This window comes from Equus caballus, chromosome 3 (genome assembly GCF_041296265.1).
Source record: "Equus caballus isolate H_3958 breed thoroughbred chromosome 3, TB-T2T, whole genome shotgun sequence".
Lineage (NCBI taxonomy): Eukaryota > Metazoa > Chordata > Mammalia > Perissodactyla > Equidae > Equus > Equus caballus.
The window spans coordinates 94,417,751-94,438,469 of record NC_091686.1 but is presented as its reverse complement, the minus strand read 5'-3'; the positions used below and the strand labels follow the sequence as shown (position 1 = coordinate 94,438,469).

The 20,719-nt window shown below is 39.2% G+C and overlaps 1 protein-coding gene across 11 annotated transcripts in view; it reads left to right on the top strand.

Annotated features, from left to right (window-relative positions):
- The window catches only part of KLF3 (KLF transcription factor 3), a 35,421-nt gene extending 20,920 nt beyond the window's left edge, over positions 1 to 14,501 (top strand). For 6 of the 11 annotated variants that reach the window (XM_023638230.2, XM_023638231.2, XM_014738712.3 and 3 more), the window contains 4 exons: positions 1,884 to 2,370; positions 3,034 to 3,184; positions 8,210 to 8,370; positions 10,521 to 14,501. In XM_023638230.2, coding sequence (XP_023493998.1) covers positions 1,884 to 2,370; positions 3,034 to 3,184; positions 8,210 to 8,370; positions 10,521 to 10,702 — 981 coding nt within the window. In that variant the 3' untranslated portion in view covers positions 10,703 to 14,501. Of the gene's footprint in view, positions 1 to 56; positions 284 to 1,883; positions 2,371 to 3,033; positions 3,185 to 8,209; positions 8,371 to 10,520 lie in introns of all 11 variants that reach the window. The other 5 variants (XM_023638233.2, XM_070263995.1, XM_070263997.1 and 2 more) reach the window with 1 other exon arrangement.
- The last annotated feature ends 6,218 nt before the right edge of the window (positions 14,502 to 20,719 follow it).

Below are 20,719 nucleotides of genomic sequence, written 5' to 3'. Positions count from 1 at the left end.
TTTAAAGCACTGTATGTTCATCCTGTACCATCTGTTACTATCTTCGGTACCCCCAGAGAGATGTGCACCAGACTACAGCGATCACTGTTCTAGGAGATTATGCAGCTTACGATGATATGGATAAAGAAAGAAAGGACAGAAGAACGAAACACACAATCTTAATGAGAAACTGACATCGGAACCAGATAAAGATAAATACTGCCTGGTGCCCTCCTCCTGATACTCTGATGATCAGTAGGCTTAGAGTAGAGACCAGGCCATCTGAGTTTTGAAAACAGCCCAGGTAATTCTGATGCATCGCCAGGTGTAGAGTCATCCAGCGAGAAAAGGGTGAGATCTCACTAGTAATTCCAGTGAGAAGCACTGCTCCCTCACAATTATTTATAACTCACTGGAGGGGCTTGGGATGCTCAGAAATTAACAGTGCATTTAAGCTGTTTAATTATAAGGCCCCGTTGGTGAGTTTTCTTGGATGCATCATGAGCTAGTATTGCCTCAGAATCATAAGCGGGTAGGATTTTAGAGCTGGAAGAGAGGCACACTATGTTGCTTATTACTTCCACTGTAAAACATTCAAATACAAACAAGTTTTCTGCAGGCACACTTGATATGTTATCACTAAAAATTTCAGTTTCCCTAAAATGCCTACAAGTAAAGAAAATGGCTTATGTTGAGTTTACTTTTTTAAAAAGCATTCTACAGCAAAGATTTTTCTATTTTAATTAAAGAATAAAAGTAATTTTAGTGAACCCCATGGCCAAGGACAGTACATAGTGTGCGGTTGTTATGGTGGATTTATATTTAAAGCTGGTAGATAAGAGTTAGGTTATCCTGATATTATAAGAGAGAAAGGTATTTGAAGATAAATTTGGTCAATTGTGGAACAGATCTTAGGTTTGCGAGAAAACAAACCATTTTGTCTCTCCTCCATTATCTTACTGGGTTGTCCTCCAGCCTCTTTTGATGAGACGGTAGCAAGGTGTAGAGGAGAAAACACTGGGCCTCGGCTTGTGTGCAAGTCACTTGGAGCATCACTTGTCCTTATTTGAGTCATATTATATTAGCTGTTTCTTAACTGTTCTGTGTCATCCACAGATTTGGAAATTGTCATTTTCTACACCTTCATTCAAACCATGAATAAGACCATTGAACAAGTTGGGGCCAAGGACATAATTACCCTGGTTTGGATGGCCTTCAGTATATGGGTGTGTAGGGTGACTGACCATCCTGGATTGCCTGAGACTGAGGCGTTTCCTGGGATATAGAACTTTTAGTGCTAAAACCAGGACAGTCCTGGGCAAACCAGGACTGTTGGTCACCTTAGACATGGATTGGTCAGCAGCTAAAGCCCATTCAGAGGTGCTGCCATCAGCTGCGGTCTCCATATTATACACAAGTATATCATGACAAATGTTCAATGTCCTGCTGCTCAGATGAAAGACATTAAAGCTAGAGAGCATTTCCTGCCAGTTATGAAACCCCATCAGAAAAGCAACGAGGTTAGTTGACTTGGCTGGTTCTTGGTGAACCCCAACACTGACTCCTAATAATAAAGGCCCATGAGCCTTCTGTTTTAAAATCTGTTTTAGAGTTTTGCCAGATATCAACCTCAAACTTGACATCTGACCTAGGAATTATCTTAAAATTAAATTTGAGATTTTTCGTGTGATGCAGTAACCACATTAACCTTAGTTTTTACATTTATTATAAATATCAGCTCTCTCATAGCATTTTTTTAGGGTCAAGCATACATCTAAATCCAAACAATTAATTAGAGCCCATGTAATTGAAAGTGCCTTGTTGTATGTTTTCATCTTAATTCATGTTTCAAGCTTATGCACTTACTTGGCTGTTTACACATTTCTATTTGTCCTTTCCGATAGTCATACCCGTCTAATTACATGGAGTCCATGAAGCCCAACAAGTACGGAGTCATCTACTCCACACCATTACCTGATAAGTTCTTTCAGACCCCAGAAGGCCTGTCGCACGGGATGCAGATGGAGCCCGTGGACCTCACCGTGAACAAGCGGAGTTCACCACCCTCTGCTGGAAATTCTCCTTCCTCACTGAAGTTCCAGTCTTCACACCGGAGAGCCTCGCCTGGGTTGAGCATGCCCTCTTCCAGCCCGCCAATGAAAAAGTACTCGCCTCCTCCCCCGGGAGTGCAGCCCTTCAGCATGCCGCTGTCCATGCCGCCGGTGATGGCCGCAGCCCTCTCCCGGCACGGAATTCGGAGCCCAGGGATACTACCGGTCATCCAGCCGGTCGTGGTGCAGCCCGTCCCCTTTATGTACACCAGTCACCTCCAGCAGCCGCTCATGGTTTCCTTGTCAGAGGAGATGGAGAATTCAAATAGTAGCATGCAAGGTAAATTCTGCCACTAATCCACACTGCTGCTCCCACTTAGTACATACTGGGTCTTCCCCACGCAGACTGAGTGAGAGGGCAAAGATGCAAAGAGCCAAGAGCTGTGGAGCTCTTCAAAGGAAACATTTGATGTAGAGTCTGCGTAAGGCATTTCTTTTTTTTTTTTAAGTGTTGATACTGGAAGAGCTCCCCAAAATCAGGCTGTCTGTTTAATGCCATGAAATGATTACTTTCACTATATAATCGTCAACTTTGGAGTAGTAAAAATCTTGACTTTATAGTTTGCTTTATTGAATGCTGACATGGTTCTAGGTGCAAAAAGGCATTTCATAAATACTTTTAGGTCAATGGTGATAACTAATGGCTATTAAAAGCCACCTTGTTTATTGACTGGTCATACGCAGAAGACTGGGGTTAAAAATCATAAGCAAGAATCATTCTGGGGCTGATGTCTTAAAAGTCCAGCTTCCTATGTATGCTGCTTGCTGGCAAAATAATGGTCAGAAGAAACAAGAATCCCCCACAGATTCCTTTTCCCTGATTTTGCCAAAGGCAAATAAATAGTCATACATCAGTCTTGTAGATAGAAGCTGTGCAGTAAGCTTTTAAAAGCTGAAATTGGTAAATTGTACACAGAGTGACTTTTCTATTTTTATTTTTTAGTACCTGTAATTGAATCATATGAGAAGCCTATATTACAGAAAAAAATTAAAATAGAACCTGGGATCGAACCACAGAGGACAGATTATTATCCTGAAGAAATGTCACCCCCTTTAATGAACTCAGTGTCCCCCCCGCAAGCATTGTTGCAAGAGTAAGTATATTTAGGTCTACCTGGCATTTGCATGGCAGTGTGCATCTTGGGACCTGGAATGGGAGCACAAGCTTCCAACACGTGATGTGGTGTGGATTGCCAGGAACACTTGGTAGTGTCTGGCAGCCACTGGGCAAGATGGGAGAATCGCTCCAAAAACAACGTCCTCTGTTACACGGGCAGCACTAGGACAATTACGTCAAGTTTTTAGTGAATTGGTCACCCATGATTTGCCGCCATACCACATAAATCATTTTCATCTTGTTTTTTTTATCCTTCCAGACTACGTGTATACATAGTTTTCCCATAATCTTAATCCCAACATGGATTGAATTTGGTGTTCTAGGTATTCCACTTAAGGTTGGGTCATGAATGCTTTTTGTATGGACAACACATCATCCTTCCAGTTGTCGCTTCTAATAAATTATACTGTTTCTATGATGGGGCATGTCTTTAAATAGAATTTTCAGGCCAACCACAAGCCCAAGAAAGACATTCCAAAACAAGTCCTATAGATAGTGGTGGCAACAGAAAGTTGACCATGTAGCTCAGAGAAGATCAGCATTGAAAGAATTCTTTATTCTCTGGTGTTTTTAATTGTGCCTGCCCCTAGAATGTTCAGTCAGCTTTAGAACTGCCATCTGGTTGGAAATTTATGCTGTATTGGTCAGCATCCAAGCACCTGAATGGTGGTTTGTTTTAGGTCTAACTTGCTGTAATGTGATGGTGCCACACAAAGGTTAAGTAATGTCATTAATGGGATTTACCATGATAGACATCCTTAACATCTACCAGTGAATACACTGGAGGCTGTGTTTCTAGCAGTTAAGAAACTGATGTTTGGATCTAACATCTTGGATCCCAGCTCTGCTCTCCACCATATGTGTGACCTTGGGCTACTCCCTGGATCTTGCTGCCTCTGTTTCCTCTTTATTTTCATTATTGGTTGTAATTATTTTTCTTGCTGTAACTGTCATGTGTTATGGTGTCAACATTGGATTTAGTGGCCAGCTTCCTAGTACAAAGGCAACAGTTATTGTCTCCTCAGGGTCCCTTTCATCATCTTCCTTCCATGTCACCTTTTCTCTAACTTGAACAAATGTTCTGCCCACTTCTCTATGTTATCCTCTCCACCCCTCTCCCTTACACGATCAATTCTGCAACAGAATGTGAATTTTCTGGTTTTAGAACAGCTATTTTCTGGAACTTCAAATATATTCTGGTTGTATCCACATTCAACCCAAGAAGGTACCTTCATAGTAGCTCATTTATTAATTGCCCATTGCACCAAATCATAGTCAATTTTGGAGGTGGGGGTTGTGTTTGTCATATTCTCCCTAATGGATAAAGAAGAGAATGAATCTTCTTACCCAGCCACATCAGAGGGAGAGAATATGTGATGAACCTGTACGTTATTGCCCTTCACAATTGTATAGTGCCCATTCCCCTCAAAATAGAAATTTTTCCAAGTGCTTTCGTAGAAGTTATTTATTTCTCTCATAATAAGCGTGTGGGAATCAGAACAGAGAACTGATGAGCCAAGATATCAGATGACTCACCGGTAATCACACTGTTAACAGCAGAAGGGGCCTGGGCCTGGTCTGCTTCCAGATGAGTGCTCTTTCTACCATTTTTAGCCCATATCTAGCCAATTGCATCTGCTTGTGCACTGGAGTGAAAAACAGAAAGACTAACCAAATGGACACATCTTGTAGGCTGAATTACCTCTTTTTATGGTGTTTCTGGCAAAATAACAGGCAACATGACTTGTAATTGTTCCTGCACAGGTGATGGAAAAGATGCTATAAAGCCAACTGTCCAGATAGGGAGGAATCCATTGACTAAAAGGGGGTTATTCCAAAATCTAGGTTATTATGAATTACAATGTAAGACATTACAGAAGAAGAATTGAAGGCAATATCCAGTGCTGTGAGTGCTGCTGAAAAGAAAACACTTTTTCTCTTTTCTTTCTTATTTTAAGTAATGGTTTTTTGATGATCTCAAGCTTGATGGCTTTTAATGATTAATGAGTAATATGCTTATTTTAATACTGACCTAAGAATGCATTTTGCCTCTCAAAAAATTCAACAGATTAGCCACAACTGGGACATGTACTCTTCAAGTAACTATCTCACAGATGTGATTAAGTAATGTCTTGGAGTGTGCCCAGTGGCAGCCCACAGAGGAAACCAGCTAGTCAGGAAAGAGTCATTTGAAACCAAGCGCCTAGTACCGTTGCGATGAGGCGGCCCCAGTGATATTTGCCTTAGGAAACCTTTCCTTTACAGAGGCAGACATGAAAATACAGCTTTGAAATCCATTTGCTTGATCATAGAGTTACAGCTTTAGAATTATTTTTGAAAGCACTCAAACTATATCAAATTCCTTTTGTTATATATTTATATATGTGAAAATGTATTTTGAACAAAAAGCTTGAGGATCAGATTTCCCCCTTTTAGTTGTGTATGTGAATTGTAGCAAACTTAGGAGGGGTCAGCTTTACAGGAAACAGTGACCAGGTCTGTGATATTTAATAGCCATTCTGACTTCTTGGTTGTAATGACCCCGAATAACCACTTTAAAAATAAGGAGTGATGACTCTAAAAAGGGTGAGATCCAAAGACCCTTGCAGATAGGTAGCCTCAGCCTGTACTAACGTCTGGCTCTTTAGAGATGGGGCTGCTCACCACTGCTAGAATGATGCTACCTTTCAAGGTAGACATCAGCTGAAATAGAGATGTCCTGATCTGGTGTTGGGACATCCCAAAAAACTTATCATGAAACTTAACAACTATATGGGCAAAGTTTGCAAATGGGTATCTGAACCTCTAAATATTTACAGCCAACATTTAGCAGATTTACATCTGGAACAGATGCTATTCTTTGTGTACATTGCAGCAGCTTCCTGAGATCACATTATTATCATCCTCCCCATTTTACAGAGAGGAAACTGAGGCACAGAGAAGATAAATACTTTGCCCAGGGTCACAGGGACTATCAGTGAGAGAGCTGGGATTTCAAGTTGGTGCACACAGCCTTTTAGCATACCTTCGTGTACAAAATAAGGAACTGGAAAAAGCAATGTGACTACTGCACAGAAACTTAGATTCCCAGCCCATAAAATCGAATAATTGGGAGAGACTTCTAAAGTCATCTGGGATACTCTCCCATTATCCCAGAGGGATGTGGGATATACTTAACCATTCTGTTTTTTCCCCCAACATTTTATTTCCTAGAAGTCTTTTAATGAAGAGGAAACATTTCAATCGATGGCATCAAAGTTGAAAGTTAAAAATAAACTAAATTTTTTTATTGAAGGATTTTAATAATTCAGCTTTATAAAAACTATATCTGTCTATAAACCTCTCTGTTCTGTATTTTCTCTATTTGTTTGTACATATATATAATTGAAATCCTTGTTCTTTTCTTCCCCCGTTCTAGTTCGTGTTTACTTTTCCATGTATCTAAACTTGGCTATTTTATTCTTCTGTATCGCCCCTCTGAGCACCAGGGTAGGAAGGTGAAGTGATACTCAAAACTGACAGCTTTCTTTACCAATAATAAAAGTGAGAAATAAGTAAGGCCGCTTAAAATAAATGCACCTTTTATTTTCTTCCTAGTCACTTCTTAGCATGCCTGAAAAATTTATTGATAAGGGATGTGTATTTAAATTTTTATTAAGTTAAAAATACAAGTTTCATCTCAGGGACTCCCTTTTGATTTTTTTATGCCTGAATTTTATTAGCCTTTTTTGTCTCACAAGTTTGAGTGTCTACCTTCATCAAATTCTTTTTTTCCCTTTTCACCAATCTTTTTTCTCCCTCTACACACTTGTACAAAACATTCACATGTTGCTTGGAACATTTTAAGAACTTTAGATTCAAATTTAATAGAAAAAGAAGTCTTTCGTTACAGTTAGAGGCCAACTACATAAGCTTGTAATGTATCAAGTAATTAGTCATTAGGAAAGCGAATGAACGGATTAGAACTTTTTAATTACTTACATTAATCAGCAGAGGAAGCCTGAGAAAAACGACAGACTTTCCCCAACTCTTCCCCATCTGCCTTTTCTCTCCACCAGCTTCCTTTCTGAAAATGAGAAAGTTCAGAGTAATGATGATTACCGTGAGGTGATCTCACATCCACCTAGGAAGGTGGGCAGACGCGGGCATGGGCGTCTGCTGAGAGTAATGGGGAAGGTGGGAGAGTGTCAGGCGCCCCATGAGGGAGCTGGCGCTGCACTCTGGAGCCCAGGTCAGGGGTGAGGACCTTCCTCACCTGACCGCCAGCTCTGCCCTGAAATTTTCCCTCTAACAGCAGTAATAGTAACAGTAAAGGTTTGAGTTTGTGAAGGTAGCAGTGCCAACATATATGTATATATTTTTTGGAAGTATATATATTTTGGAAGAGCCAGCATTTGAAAATCAAAGGTGAATTGGTGATCTTTAAGAGACTCAGCCTAAATGCCAATTATGTGAAGGGTGAAATGTAGAGATCCATCCTGCACTGTGGTTGCCTGAGACTCAGGAATTTGACCTTTCACATTTTTCCCTGAAGAACAATAAATGAAAATCAGGGCAGCCTGTAGAAAACGTAGTACAGTGTTCAGCATTGCCTAGTACCACAAAATTCTGTCAATAGGCAAATCTTTACTAAGGGAAAGAGCCTCTCCTAGCACTTCGCGCCTCCCTCTAGCATAGCGCCTAACCCTTCTTGCTGTCATTACTTATCTCCATGTCTGTCTCCCCCTAGAGTGTGAGCTCCTCGAGGGCAGGAACCCTGTTTTTATTCATCTTTGTGTCCCGGTGCCAAGCACAGTGCCTGGCTCATGGTAGGTGCTCACTCCATGTTTGTTGAATGAATATAGCAGTGCTTCTTGGGTTGATCAGCTAATTTCTTTTTATTTCTTTTGTTGGGTTTTTTTGGTTTGTTTGTTCTTGCCCAGTGTTGTTAATTCTTTTGGTGGACTGAAGGAAAGGAGGAGCCTTTCACTCAACATTTTGCATTTAACGTTGGCTTCCATAGGAATCACCCTTCAGTCATAGTGCAGCCCGGGAAGAGACCGTTACCTGTGGAATCTCCAGACACCCAAAGGAAGCGGAGAATACACAGATGCGATTATGACGGATGCAACAAAGTGTACACTAAAAGCTCTCACTTGAAAGCCCACAGAAGAACACATACAGGTATCAGAAATGCAAGACTCACTCCGTCTTTCTTCTTAAGTGTTACAATGGAAAGTTAAGACAAAAGTTCAAGCTTTCAGTTATGATGATAAAATTTTTTCAGACATCTTGAAAGTGACCATAGTCGTCTACAGATGTCTCTGTCATGAAAAATGAAGTTTTTGATAATGGTTTACTTTTGTAATAATTTAGAATAGATTCAAGGTTCTCTCTAACAAGGTCCCTCACAATCATGTGCAGCTCTGTGCTCTCTTTAATAAGGAGAGAGAAAGAGGAAACCTCCACTGCAACAGAGGAGAAAGCGCTCTTAAGTGTGGGCCTGTTTCATCAAGGCCCATGTGGTCTTCATATGGACTCTCATTTAATAAATGTTGTACATTATCAAATTAACAATAGCAGAAAAACCAGTTCTTTATGCCAAACAAATAAAGGCAGCAGTTTGTAGAAATGGAATTCAAATGGGAGACTGTCATTGAAGGAAAGAACAGTGAAGAAATTTGGGTAATTACTCTCTTCTAAAAATGAGAGAATTTCTATGCAGTTGCCTGCCATCTTTGTTCTAGGGTATTTTCCATTCTGCCCACTATTGAATATAGAATGTGCAGCCAGATCTTATGAAAATTGTTGTATAGGTGAAGAAAACATCAGATTGTTCTGTGGGCTCTTGTTGAACATTTTGTAGCAAAACATCTTAAGGAATATGTATAAAAGTGTTTTAAGCAACCTGATTAATTGGTGTTAGCGATGAATCAGTATTGGTGACTAGTGTTTACAGGAGGCCTCATCTGACCTAACCTCAAAATCTTCGATGGGAAATTCTAGTATAACAGCAATTTACCTCTGTGTACGTTGTCCTTAACTCAGAATGTAGTTTTTGGGGTTTTTTTTTTTTTTTTTTTTTTTTGTCTTATGAGTCATTCTTATTAGAATATTTAAAAAGAGAAGAATCTGGGATTTGGAGACGAAAAGGAAGGAAAGTGTCTGCTGGAGTGGAGGGGAAGTTTTTCAGTGAATCCTGGGGAGAGAAGCTGAGGGAAAGTCAGCCTACGTACAGGTCTTCTTTGGCTTTGCCATAATGTTAGCACGGAGAGAGCTGAGGGCGATGGCCTTGTGTTTAGAGGAGCACCCAGTTAGCAAGGCCAAACAGATGCATAAAAGCATCGCTGGGGAATTCATGGGATCCAAGAGGTGGAAGTTACCAAAGTCCAGCCTAAGATTAAAAAGACATTGAATATTTGGATAATTCAGATGTAGGAAAAATACCTCTTAGCATTTATTGTCTGTGCAGCAAAGCAGATAATACAAATTCTGTATATCTCGATGAAATGCCAAGGAATTGCAATCCTGTAAGATTTCTAGAGAACAAGGGATAGTAAATAGGAATTAATTTGTGATGCCCATTATTACTAATTTAAACATCTAAGATTGCCATTAACAGCCTTTTTATTTGTAAGGGCTTTTACACTGCTTTCCCTATGACTTTCCCACAAGTCTTCTCTTCCTCACCTGCAAATTACCATTATCCCATGGGAAGGAGTCGGAGAAACCTGGCTTCTGACAGGGTGGAGAGGAATGACTATATTCTTAATACTTCTGAATCAAAGCTATATACTTAGGCATAGTTGTTATTGACTAAACAAAAGATGTTGAAATCCCTGACAGTTCAGTTGATGGAGACTTCAGATTTTTAGAAAACTATTGAAAAGAATAAGAAAATCCCACAAACTTTCAATTTGGACTTCTCGTTAAATGGATGTAACTAAGCTCTTAAGTAGGTTTAAGACTTGGAGATATACGAATACAGATCACCTCATGTGTTTCTTAAGTTATTCCTCCTTGCTGTTGGAGACAAAACCAAAATTACTTAGCCCCTCAGAATGGATTTCACTGCCTTTATTATTTAAGAACTCTTAAAATCCACCCTCCCCTTTTTTGGCAGAGAACCAGTTAAATGTTAAGAGGAGTCATTCATTTTTTTCTTACTTGTCTTGTAGTGTTTCATAAGGCATTTATATTCAGGGACAAATGGATGAATATATCTTGGAAATAATATTCGTCAAGAAGTTTAGCTCAAAAATCTTAACTTTGCAGTGTTTATTAATTAATGTCCTTTTGCTTTTACAAAAAATAAGCTCTTTTCCTTTTTGCAGGAGAAAAGCCCTACAAATGTACATGGGAAGGATGCACATGGAAGTTCGCTCGGTCTGATGAACTAACAAGACATTTCCGAAAACATACTGGAATTAAACCTTTCCAGTGTCCAGACTGTGACCGCAGCTTTTCCCGCTCTGACCACCTTGCCCTACATAGGAAACGCCACATGCTAGTTTGAACGCCTCCGTCTCCCGCCTCCACGTGGCTCTCCACTCTCCCGCCTCTCTCTCTGTCCTCCCTCCATTATCTAACTCATTTTTTACATGTACATTTTAATTTTGATTCAGCTGGTCTGAATCTCTGGATTTATATCATTCAGAATTTCCGTATGGTCAGTAGTAGATACTCTCTAATCCTCCCTCTCTTACCACGGGTCAGACCTAAAGAATGTGAACACTTTTTTTTTTTTTCCGGGGATGCTAAGCAAACCCTTCTTACAGATACGTTTAATGTAATGAGAACAAGGGAACATGTAAACTAATGGCACCAATTGTCGGTTTCTCCATGTATTCCTCAAAAGAATGTCAAAGTAAATGTATTAGAAATACAGTATCCAGCCTGCTAGTCCTTGCCGGAGACATTCATACCTCTGTGCCCTTGATCGCATTTTGTGCTCAACAGCGGAAAGAAGGGTGGACCCTTTCAAGGTTAGCTAGAAGTGCAATAAGATTTCAGGCCAGAACAGCCAGCTCTTCCATTGTCCTTTGTAAATCTTGCTTGTCAGCTTGGATTTATCACTTCATCTAAATTAAGTCCTTTCTCCACCTTTGTGCCTGAAGCTAATAAGGAGGTCTTTGCCACCATTGGGAGAGGAGGCAGAGCTGCTCATTTAGGTGGGTGATGTCTGTCAGTTCAAGGGATGGAAGCTATACCTGCGTAGCATGGAGTCAGAGCAAAGGGACATTGAGCAGGGGACAAAGGAGGAAGCTGGCCATTTCTCCTGGGCCAGGGGTTGTCAGTGAGGTTTCCTCATTTGGTTAGTTGTGCAGTGCATTCCCAGAGCTTCAGTCTGTATGCACATTCAGCTGTGTAGAACCAGACTGCAGAGCCAAATACTGATGGGTTATCCACGCACCTATCTCCATTCCTACAATGTCCTTAATGTCAGTCATCAAGCGTTGATAGTAGGGATGCCACAAAAATATTTGCTTAGTAATGGTAAAAAAATCTTCTAGGTAAGAATATGGATGGCCTTTCTTTTACCCAACCTACTTTTTTTGCAAATAGGGAAATGTTGAGTGGTAATTGTATTCCCATAGCAAATTAATCATACCTTTCATACAGAAACTCTTCTGTGTGAGCTGTAAGGTGCCAAATTGGCTGTCATTTGTGTTCACAACACATATATGTCATAAATAAGCATCTGCTAATGCTTTAGTAGATTCATTCGATTTAAGACCTGAGCGACACTATTTGTAAATATAAATAGTTGTGAAGCACACATACCTTTATTTAGGGGACAGATTTCAGAAAAATATAGAAAACTACAGTTCAGGGATTCATATATGTAGCTCAGAAATTCCCAGAAGTTTACTCTTGGAGCTGGCAATCTCCTGTCACTATCAAGTATCCTGTCAGAAGAACAAACTGAAAATGACTCGTGTTTATATTGAAGATAAATAACATTGTTTGGGGGAAGTTTTTCAAAAGCAGGCTTTTGAGCACCATAGTCTAAATGCCAATAAAAATAATTCGTGCGTAGAAATGTCATTGATCCTAAATTGGAAGACAGTGGGCAACGATGGTCATATGTGGGTGCATATAACCCAATGCGCCTTCATCCCTCGATAAAAGATGGAGAAGAGAGAAGAATGGAATCCTGAAGATCCATCCCAGCCACAACTCAGGATCCAACACAACCTTCACTGGGAGGAATACACTGTTAATTGTTCTTAAAACATCAGTGAATGAGTGATTCTGGAGGCCTTCGAATTGTGTGGGGAGCTTACTTTGATGGCGCCATGTTAATAAAAGTTAGTTTGTAGGGCCTGTGCATCTAGGAGATCCCAGCCATCAGCCCTCTGAACCTACTGGAAGGAAATGTAGTTGAGAAATGCAAAGTGATTTGTTATCTTGGCACTTGGTTTTCCTTTTCTTTTCTTTTTTAAGCACTGCAAAATTTCTTTAGAATATTAAAACATTCTAATTGGTTTCTTTTTTTTTTCTTTTTTTGCAACTATGACACGAATTGAGGGATAAAAATGGCTCTTGGAAAAGTAGATATTGTCTATATTGTAAATGGTCAATCACATTCATGCCAAAGTTTTTATTTCTTGAAATGGTTCTTCCGCAACACACTGAAGAATTAATTAAGTTGGAATGCAAGGAACTTTTTGGTTTGATGGCGATAACCAGTTTATGTGTTCCAACCCATATAGAAGGTGGGAAAAGGGGCGAGAAAGGGTAGAATTAATCTTTGAATAATCCACTTTGAGTCTGAGTCCAGTTAATAGAAGGCTTCATGGGTTTCATGAAATTTGATGTTTGCTACGGCATATTTAAATTTTGTTCAAAAGAACAAGGACGACCCTGCAAAGACTCTTACATTACTATTCAGCTTGCTTAGATTATGTTAACAGTTCATGAACAAAAATCCACTTTAACTCTGAAAGAAAAGCAACCCCGAGAGGCCATTCTCTGTTCCCATGCTGGTCTGTATACTTCACTTACCAATTGGCTCTTACCAAATTTTCCTTTTTTATATATATTTGTATTTTACTATGATAGTTCAGAAATTTAGTCTCTTAGTCATTCTTAGCTGTTATTGTGGAAGACCTCAAATACAAGGTGACATGCCCTTAAACATGTGGTTTGAATGATGTGCCATGTTACTATCAATGGTGATTTTAATTGCAGTATGTTAAATTGATGAGAATGATCTGTAAACATCAAGTTAGTCTTGTATAAATTCTGTTTGTTATAGAATTTCTTTGATTATCATCCAAGTGTCATCTTGAGGAAGAAGTCAGAAAAATTAAATCTGAATCCATCGTATTTTAGAGTTCTAAAATGTGAACCTACATCATCAGTGGGCATTAACATTCTAAATTGCTTGGTTTGGAGAATGTGTTAGCAGTAGAGCTGTGTTCAACTAAAGAAATGCTAAGTACACAGACGTTTCAAGAGCCTTGGACCAGATTTACAGGGAAACTATATATGTACATGTATATTTCATTAAACACCCATCTGCACTATCTGTTGCACTAATGTGGAATTTAAAAGATATTGCTGATACTGTATATCTGCACATCACTCTTAATTAGATTGTTTTAAAGACAATCTCAAAGATGTAAGGTTTTAAAATACTTTGGTTTGAAAATATACAGTCATCTTGAAGGAATTGCTGTCACACATGAAGTTGCTCAGAGTTGTCTTTATTCTCTTCTTCGTCAAGGTTAACAATTTCTAAATGATTGCAAATTCACTTAAGAAATAATACATTTACAAAGCCATTTTACATGCATTAAACGAGGGCTATAACAATATAATGTTTTACAAATACTAGCACTTTTTGTTTGGTTGTTTTTTGGGTTTTTTTTTTTTTTTTTTTTTTTGCTGTTATGTACTTAGTGTTAGAGAGTCAAAATAATCTTTCTGCTTAGCATCTCTTAAACTATACCTGCAAGTATAGCAGGATTATTACATTTACAGTACTTTAATACTTGTATAAACTATGCAGAAATTTTTAATAAAGTGTAATATATTTTATAAGCTAATAAGACTGAATGGGTTAAAGGTTTTTAGCATGCATTAGTATACTTGCAAATACTGAAACATTTTGGTAATCTTTCTTACTAAAGATGTGAATGTTTAATGTACCTTCTCTGTTTCTACTCTGTAGTCCAATGGGAATTCAGTAATGACATTTTGTCATGTCAAACTGTGAACATAAATTTGTACTGTACAGTCCTCATATACTATATACAGTATGCAATATATGTATTATATACTTGTTAATAAAACCATCAGAATATTAAGTGTGATTATGTGATTACTATGTATGCAGTGATCACTAGGAACAAAACTTAGCATGTAACATATAAGAGACCCTACTTAGAAATTTCAAAGTAAATCACTATTAGGCACTAAACCAATTAACTTAGCCCTGAAAGCTATGTCCCTGGTTTCCCGACAACAGTAATAGGAAGTTTTCTAAGCACAAACCATAAACTTGTAGGCAACCTAGAATAAATTTACTCACCCAGTGCATTCTTGGAATATTTTATGACCCCCACCTGCTTCCAGAAAGAGTTTTCAGTGCCTTGTGTTAAAAGACATATATAAATCTGGATAAACAAACCTTCAGTAAACCATGTCCATGAACACTGTCCTCAGCATCATAGGAACAAGTAGTTTCTGATGGGAATTTAAAATTTTTGTTTAAGGCAAAACACAATAACCCCTCTACCCTCTCCATCCCTGTAAATGTAATTGACACTAAGATACTGGCTTGTTAGGTCTCAGCAGCTTCCTTGAGCCTGCACCTAACCTTAGCATAACATGAAATAATGTCTGGCTGGCCCATCACATGACTTGCCTTGACAGGTTGGAGAGTGGAAGGAGGTTGGGGAGAAGGTTGAATTCAGCCTTGGAAGCACTCTCCATCAGCTTTCTCTAGGAAACTTCTCTGCTTTTATACTGAGATAGTTGACTGCGAGCTCAAAAGATATTATATGTAACTGTTACATCCTAATGGAATATTGGCTTGGATTAGTCCAGATGATTGTAATCCTTCCACTTTATTTCATATATGGGTGAGATGACACTTGCTGAGTGCAAAATGAGACCCATCCTTGTAACGAGATGCTATGTTAAAGCTGGATTCTGCCTGGGTGAGTGATCAGAATGGTGACAAATGTAGATTTTATGAGAAACTAAATTCTTTAAGGAATGGTTGAACAAAATGATGTTCAGCACATGCACACACAAAATGCATAATCATTGCTCAATATTTTAAATGCTGTCCAGTTGAAAGGATTAGGAGCCTTGCTGGGGGAAAGTCATCAATTCTAGTGTGCCTCAAAGGAAAGAAGTGGCTCTGTTTAGGGAAGGATGGGTTGAGATGGTAGTAAAAACATATATATAGATGTATAAGTTAAACTATTCGAGACCAGAGTGGCCTGTGTGTATGCACAAAACAACAGTGAATTGCCCTTCAAGGGTACATTCATTTTATGATATGTAAACTGAACTTGTTACCATTTCCTATTATCTGAGCCGATTATAGTCATGGTGGTTGGTAATGGTGGTGTATATAGAAAGAGTGATCCCCAAATTAGAACGATACGTGCTGTAAATTAGAATTTTTAAACTTATTACTTTGGCGGTTCTCACCAAATCTACATGTGTTTATTACTTTTGAGTGTTTCTGCTCATTATGCTGCTGGTTTTGCATTCCTTCTGAGCATCCTGAGTGGTCTGGGTTAAGGATGAAAAACAGAAGCTGGATCTTCAGGTTCCCAGATCATCTCTCTTTCACATTGAACACATTCAATGTTTCTTCCTTCTCTCAAGACTTGGTGTATTAGAGTTCTCTAGAGAAACAGAACCTGTAGTACATATAAATATATAAGAAGAGATTTATGATGAGGAATTGACTCACATAGTTATGGAGTCTGAGTAGTCCCATGATGTGCCATTTGCAAGCTGGAAACCCAGGAAAAACAATGACATAATTCAGTCCAAAGGCCAGAGAACCAGGGGAGCTGATGGTGTAAATACTCATCCAAGGGCAGGAGAAGACCAATGTCCCAGCTCAAGCAGACAAGCAAGAAGCAAAAGGGGCGAATTCCTCCTTCCTCTACCTTTTTGTTCTATTCAGGTGCTCAATGGATTGAATGATGCCCACCCACATTGGGGAGGCAATCTGCTTTACTGGGTCCACAGATTCAGATTCTAATCTCATCCAGAAACACCCTCACAGACATACCCGGAAATAATGTTTAATCTGGGCACTCTGTAGCCCAGTCAAGTTGACATAAAATTAACCATCACATTCAGGAACTCCATCAGCCTAAAGACTTGGCTTCTAAAGAACTCTGGGAGAGGACCAGAGTTCTTTGAGGACCTTCACAGCTTGCCAATCTGCTCCAGATCTCATCTGCTGCTGCAAAGTTCAACAGCTTCCCTGTCAGTTACACTGCCATTTGCAGTGCCTCTTTTAGTCAACCCCCATCTCGAGGTTTTATTTTATTTTCCTGACCTTTTGCCTTCCTCAGAATGGATGTAGCCTTTTGAGTCTGGCTTCTATCTCTAGGCATTACGTATTTGAGATTCATCCGTGTTGTGACATGTATCAGTAGTTTGTTCTCATTTTAATTAATTAATAGGGATGTACCACAATAACAATAAGCTTATACATTCACCAGTTGAAGGATATTTGGATTGTTTCCATTTGAGGCAACTATGAATAAAGCCCCTATAAATATTCACATACAGATTTTTGTGTGAGCATAAATTTTCTTTCTCTTCAGCAAATGTTTAAGAGTGGGATTGCTAGATTGTGTGGTAAGTGAACGTTTAGTTCTACAACAAACTGCCAAGCTGTTTTCCAGAGTCACTGTACCATTTTGCATTTCCAGGAGCAATGTATGAGAGTTCCAGGGTACTCCACAACCTCACCAGCACTTGGTAGCATCAAGTATTTTGTTCCGTTTTATCCATCCTAATACGGGTGCAGTATCTCATTGTGCTTTTTTTTTTTTAAGATTTTATTTTTTTTCTTTTTCTCCCCAAAGCCCCCCAGTACATAGTTGTATACTCTTCATTGTGGGTCCTTCTAGTTGTGGCATGTGGGATGCTGCCTCAGCGTGGTCTGATGAGCAGTGCCATGTCCGCGCCCAGGATTCGAACCGATGAAACACTGGGCCGCCTGCAGCGGAGCGCGCTAACTTAACCACTCGGCCACGGGGCCAGCCCCTCATTGTGCTTTTAATTTGTATTTCCCTCATGACTTATGACGAGTATCTTTTCATGTGCTTATTTGTCATCTATATATCTTCTTTGGTGGGGTGTTTGTTCAAGTCTTTTGACCATTTTTATTGGGTTGTTTGTCTTCTTGTGGTTGAATTTTGAGAAGTCTGTATATTCTAGATGTAAGTCCTGTTTTGCTAATATTTTCCTCCAGTCTATGGCTCGTCTTTTCATTCTCTTAATGGTATCTTTTGAACAACAGATCTTTTTAATTTTGATGAAGTTTAATTTATTAAATTTTTCCTTTTATGAATCATAATTTTTGTGCTCTAAGAAATCTTTGCCTAACCCAAGATCACAAAGATTTTCTCCTATTTTTTTCTTCTGGAGGTTTTATAGTTTTAGGTTTTACATTTAGGTCTATGACCTATTTGGGGTTAATTGTTGTATATAATACATGAGTCAGTGTCCATTTTTAAATATATATGTCCAATTGTTCCACCACCATTTTTGAAAAGACTATTCTTTCTCCATTAAATTGCCTTTTCACCTTTGTCAAAAGAATCAACTAACCATATATGTATGGGTCAATTTCTGGACTTTGTGTTTCGTTAATCTATGTGTCCATCTTTTCACCAATACCACACCATTTTGATTACAGTAGCTGAAACCAAGACCTTTTACATTAATCCCCAGACATGAGCAAACACGGAACACTTCCAGAAGAACACACTCTTAACTCATGACACAGAGAAAGCCCTGCTTTGATTTGAGTTCACAAGCCAAACTAAGTAAACATGTCAGAAAGCACACACCACAAGCAAGAGTCAGCATCTCTGCAGATGGCACAACACAGAAAGTTTACACAGTGGAATCGTCAGAAAGAAACTCTAAAACAAGTACATTTAGAGACATAATAGAATTAACCAATGCCCTAAGAAAAGGGTCTCTGGTTCCAGCCAAGATGTGAATAAGTGCATTCCACTCTGTTCCTTCTGCTAATTGTAATGGAAAACTCTGGAGTAAAACATATACAGCCTCTATCAGTAGACTCTAAAAGGTGAAGAGAAGATGGTAGGCTGGCTAGAGAACTTAGGACATGATGGACAACCCAGCAGTAAGTTCCTTGGGGTAGTTATTTGTTTGTTTTCCTGCCATTTATCGTGGTCTGGGAGCTAGAGCAGCCCACAGCCTGGAACCACTTCTATCTTTTTTAAAAAAACAAAAAAAACAAAGATCCAACAAAAACCTGCTGTCTCTCAACAAAGGACCAGGAAGAGGATGGCTCTACAGGATGGAAACTTTTTGACCATAACTGTCCTAGTCCAGGCAAATACCATCAAAGATGCAACAGCCTTCATTGCCCAGCACGCTGCAGAGCCTGTGGGATGGAGCCCAGTCACCATCCCACTCCGCACTAAGTGAAGGTCAGTGAAGAAGTAGCTCCCCTTTCCCTTTCCACCGCTGCAGTGGCAGCAGAGACCACGGGGAAGAGTCCTGTAGGCCATCCTGCACTAAATAAACACATGCAGAGGCCATGCTTCTCCTCCTCCTTGTCACCAAGCCCAGGGAGGAGAGACTGTGGGGTGGAGCCCTGTTGACAATGCCCACCCAATACTAAGCAGCAAAGAGGCGGCGTCCTCTCCGCCTTCCAACCAGAGAGTCCGGAGATGATGGAGAGGAGGGAGCAGAAGGAGACCTTTTAAATCTAGGTCTGAAGTCCCAGGCTCATCTCTGAGTGGCCCAAGCATTAAACTGACCAGAATCAACAGAGCAAAAGCTTTGAGAATTGAACGACAGTGTGGAATACCACCCAGGTTTCAGCTGGCTTCTCAGTACTGCAGAGTGGGGCAGACCAGAATAGGTCTGCAAAGGTTCAAAAGTTAAATTAACATTCAAACCACAGCCCACAAAAGTGGGCCAGGATGTGTGTTCTAAATCTAAATGGGTTGAGTGCCTGCTAAAATAGAAGATTTAAAGAGGAACCACAGTCTCATAACATAATACACAGAATTTCTAAGATACAATCCAAAATTACTTGGCATAGCAGGAACCAGGAAAATCTCATCATATGTGAGAAAAGAGATCAACAGATATTAACACCCAAAGACGTAAGTGTCAGAGTTATCTGACAAAGATTTTGAAGGAACTATCATAAAAATTCTCCTAAAACCAATTATGAAAACCCTTGAAACCAATGGAAAACTAGAAAAATCTCAGGAAAGAAATTGAAGATATATAAACAAAAAGAATCAAATGGAAATTTAGAAGTGAAAAATACAATATCCAAAATAACAATGCTCTCTGGATGAGCTCAGTTACAGAGATCACAGAGGAAAGAGTCACTAACCTTCCAGACAGATCAATACAAATTATTCAATCTGAATAACATAGGGAAAAAAGATTGAAAACAATGAACACATGCTTGAGGACCTGCGAGAGGATAACAAAAGATCTAACGTTCACCTCACTGGAGTTCCAAAAGAGAGAAGAAAGCGCTGAGCTGAGGAAGTATTTGAAGAAAAAATGTCTGAAAACTCCCCAGATTTGTTGAAAGACCAAAAAACCCCCTAGAGATTCAACTAGCTAATTGAATCCCAAAAATGATAAACCCCCGAAAATCCCCACCCAGACACATCATAATCAAACTGCTGAAGACAAAAGACAAAGAAAAAAATGGAGGATTTAGAAATAACATGCATGAAGCATGAAACTGAATTTTTACATTGGCAACCAGATGGATATTAAATACTACAATCGTAAATGGTTTTATTTTTACAAAAACATTTAACAATATTTCATGAATTTTTCCAAAAATTAAATGAAACTTGTCAGCTTCTGCATTTGCCCAATCCTGTTTCCCTCACGCTCATTCAAGGCTCATTCAGTATGACAGGTGTTGTTCCCCATTAATCCACCTGCATGTAAATCTGTCTCAGAGTGTATCTCCAGGGACCTTGACCTAGACATGTGCCAATTGACATAGTGGCAGAAAGAAACATTGGACCCTCTGTCTCTGGTTTCAGATGGTGATGTGGTGAGACAAGCAAATGGTGAGCTTGCTGATAGTTATTGTTAAATGTACTCCCATTTATAGCTTAATTTAAATGGTATTGATTTTTTATTGTAAATATTTAAATATATGCTGTGGTCTTCATTCGTATTCTTGCCCCAAGGGCCACAAATGTTTGGAGTGGGCCTGCTTGTCATTCTTTATTTCTGTTACATTTTTTAGTTTCTGTGATAGAGAAACACTATTGGTTTTGTAAGATGATCTTGTATT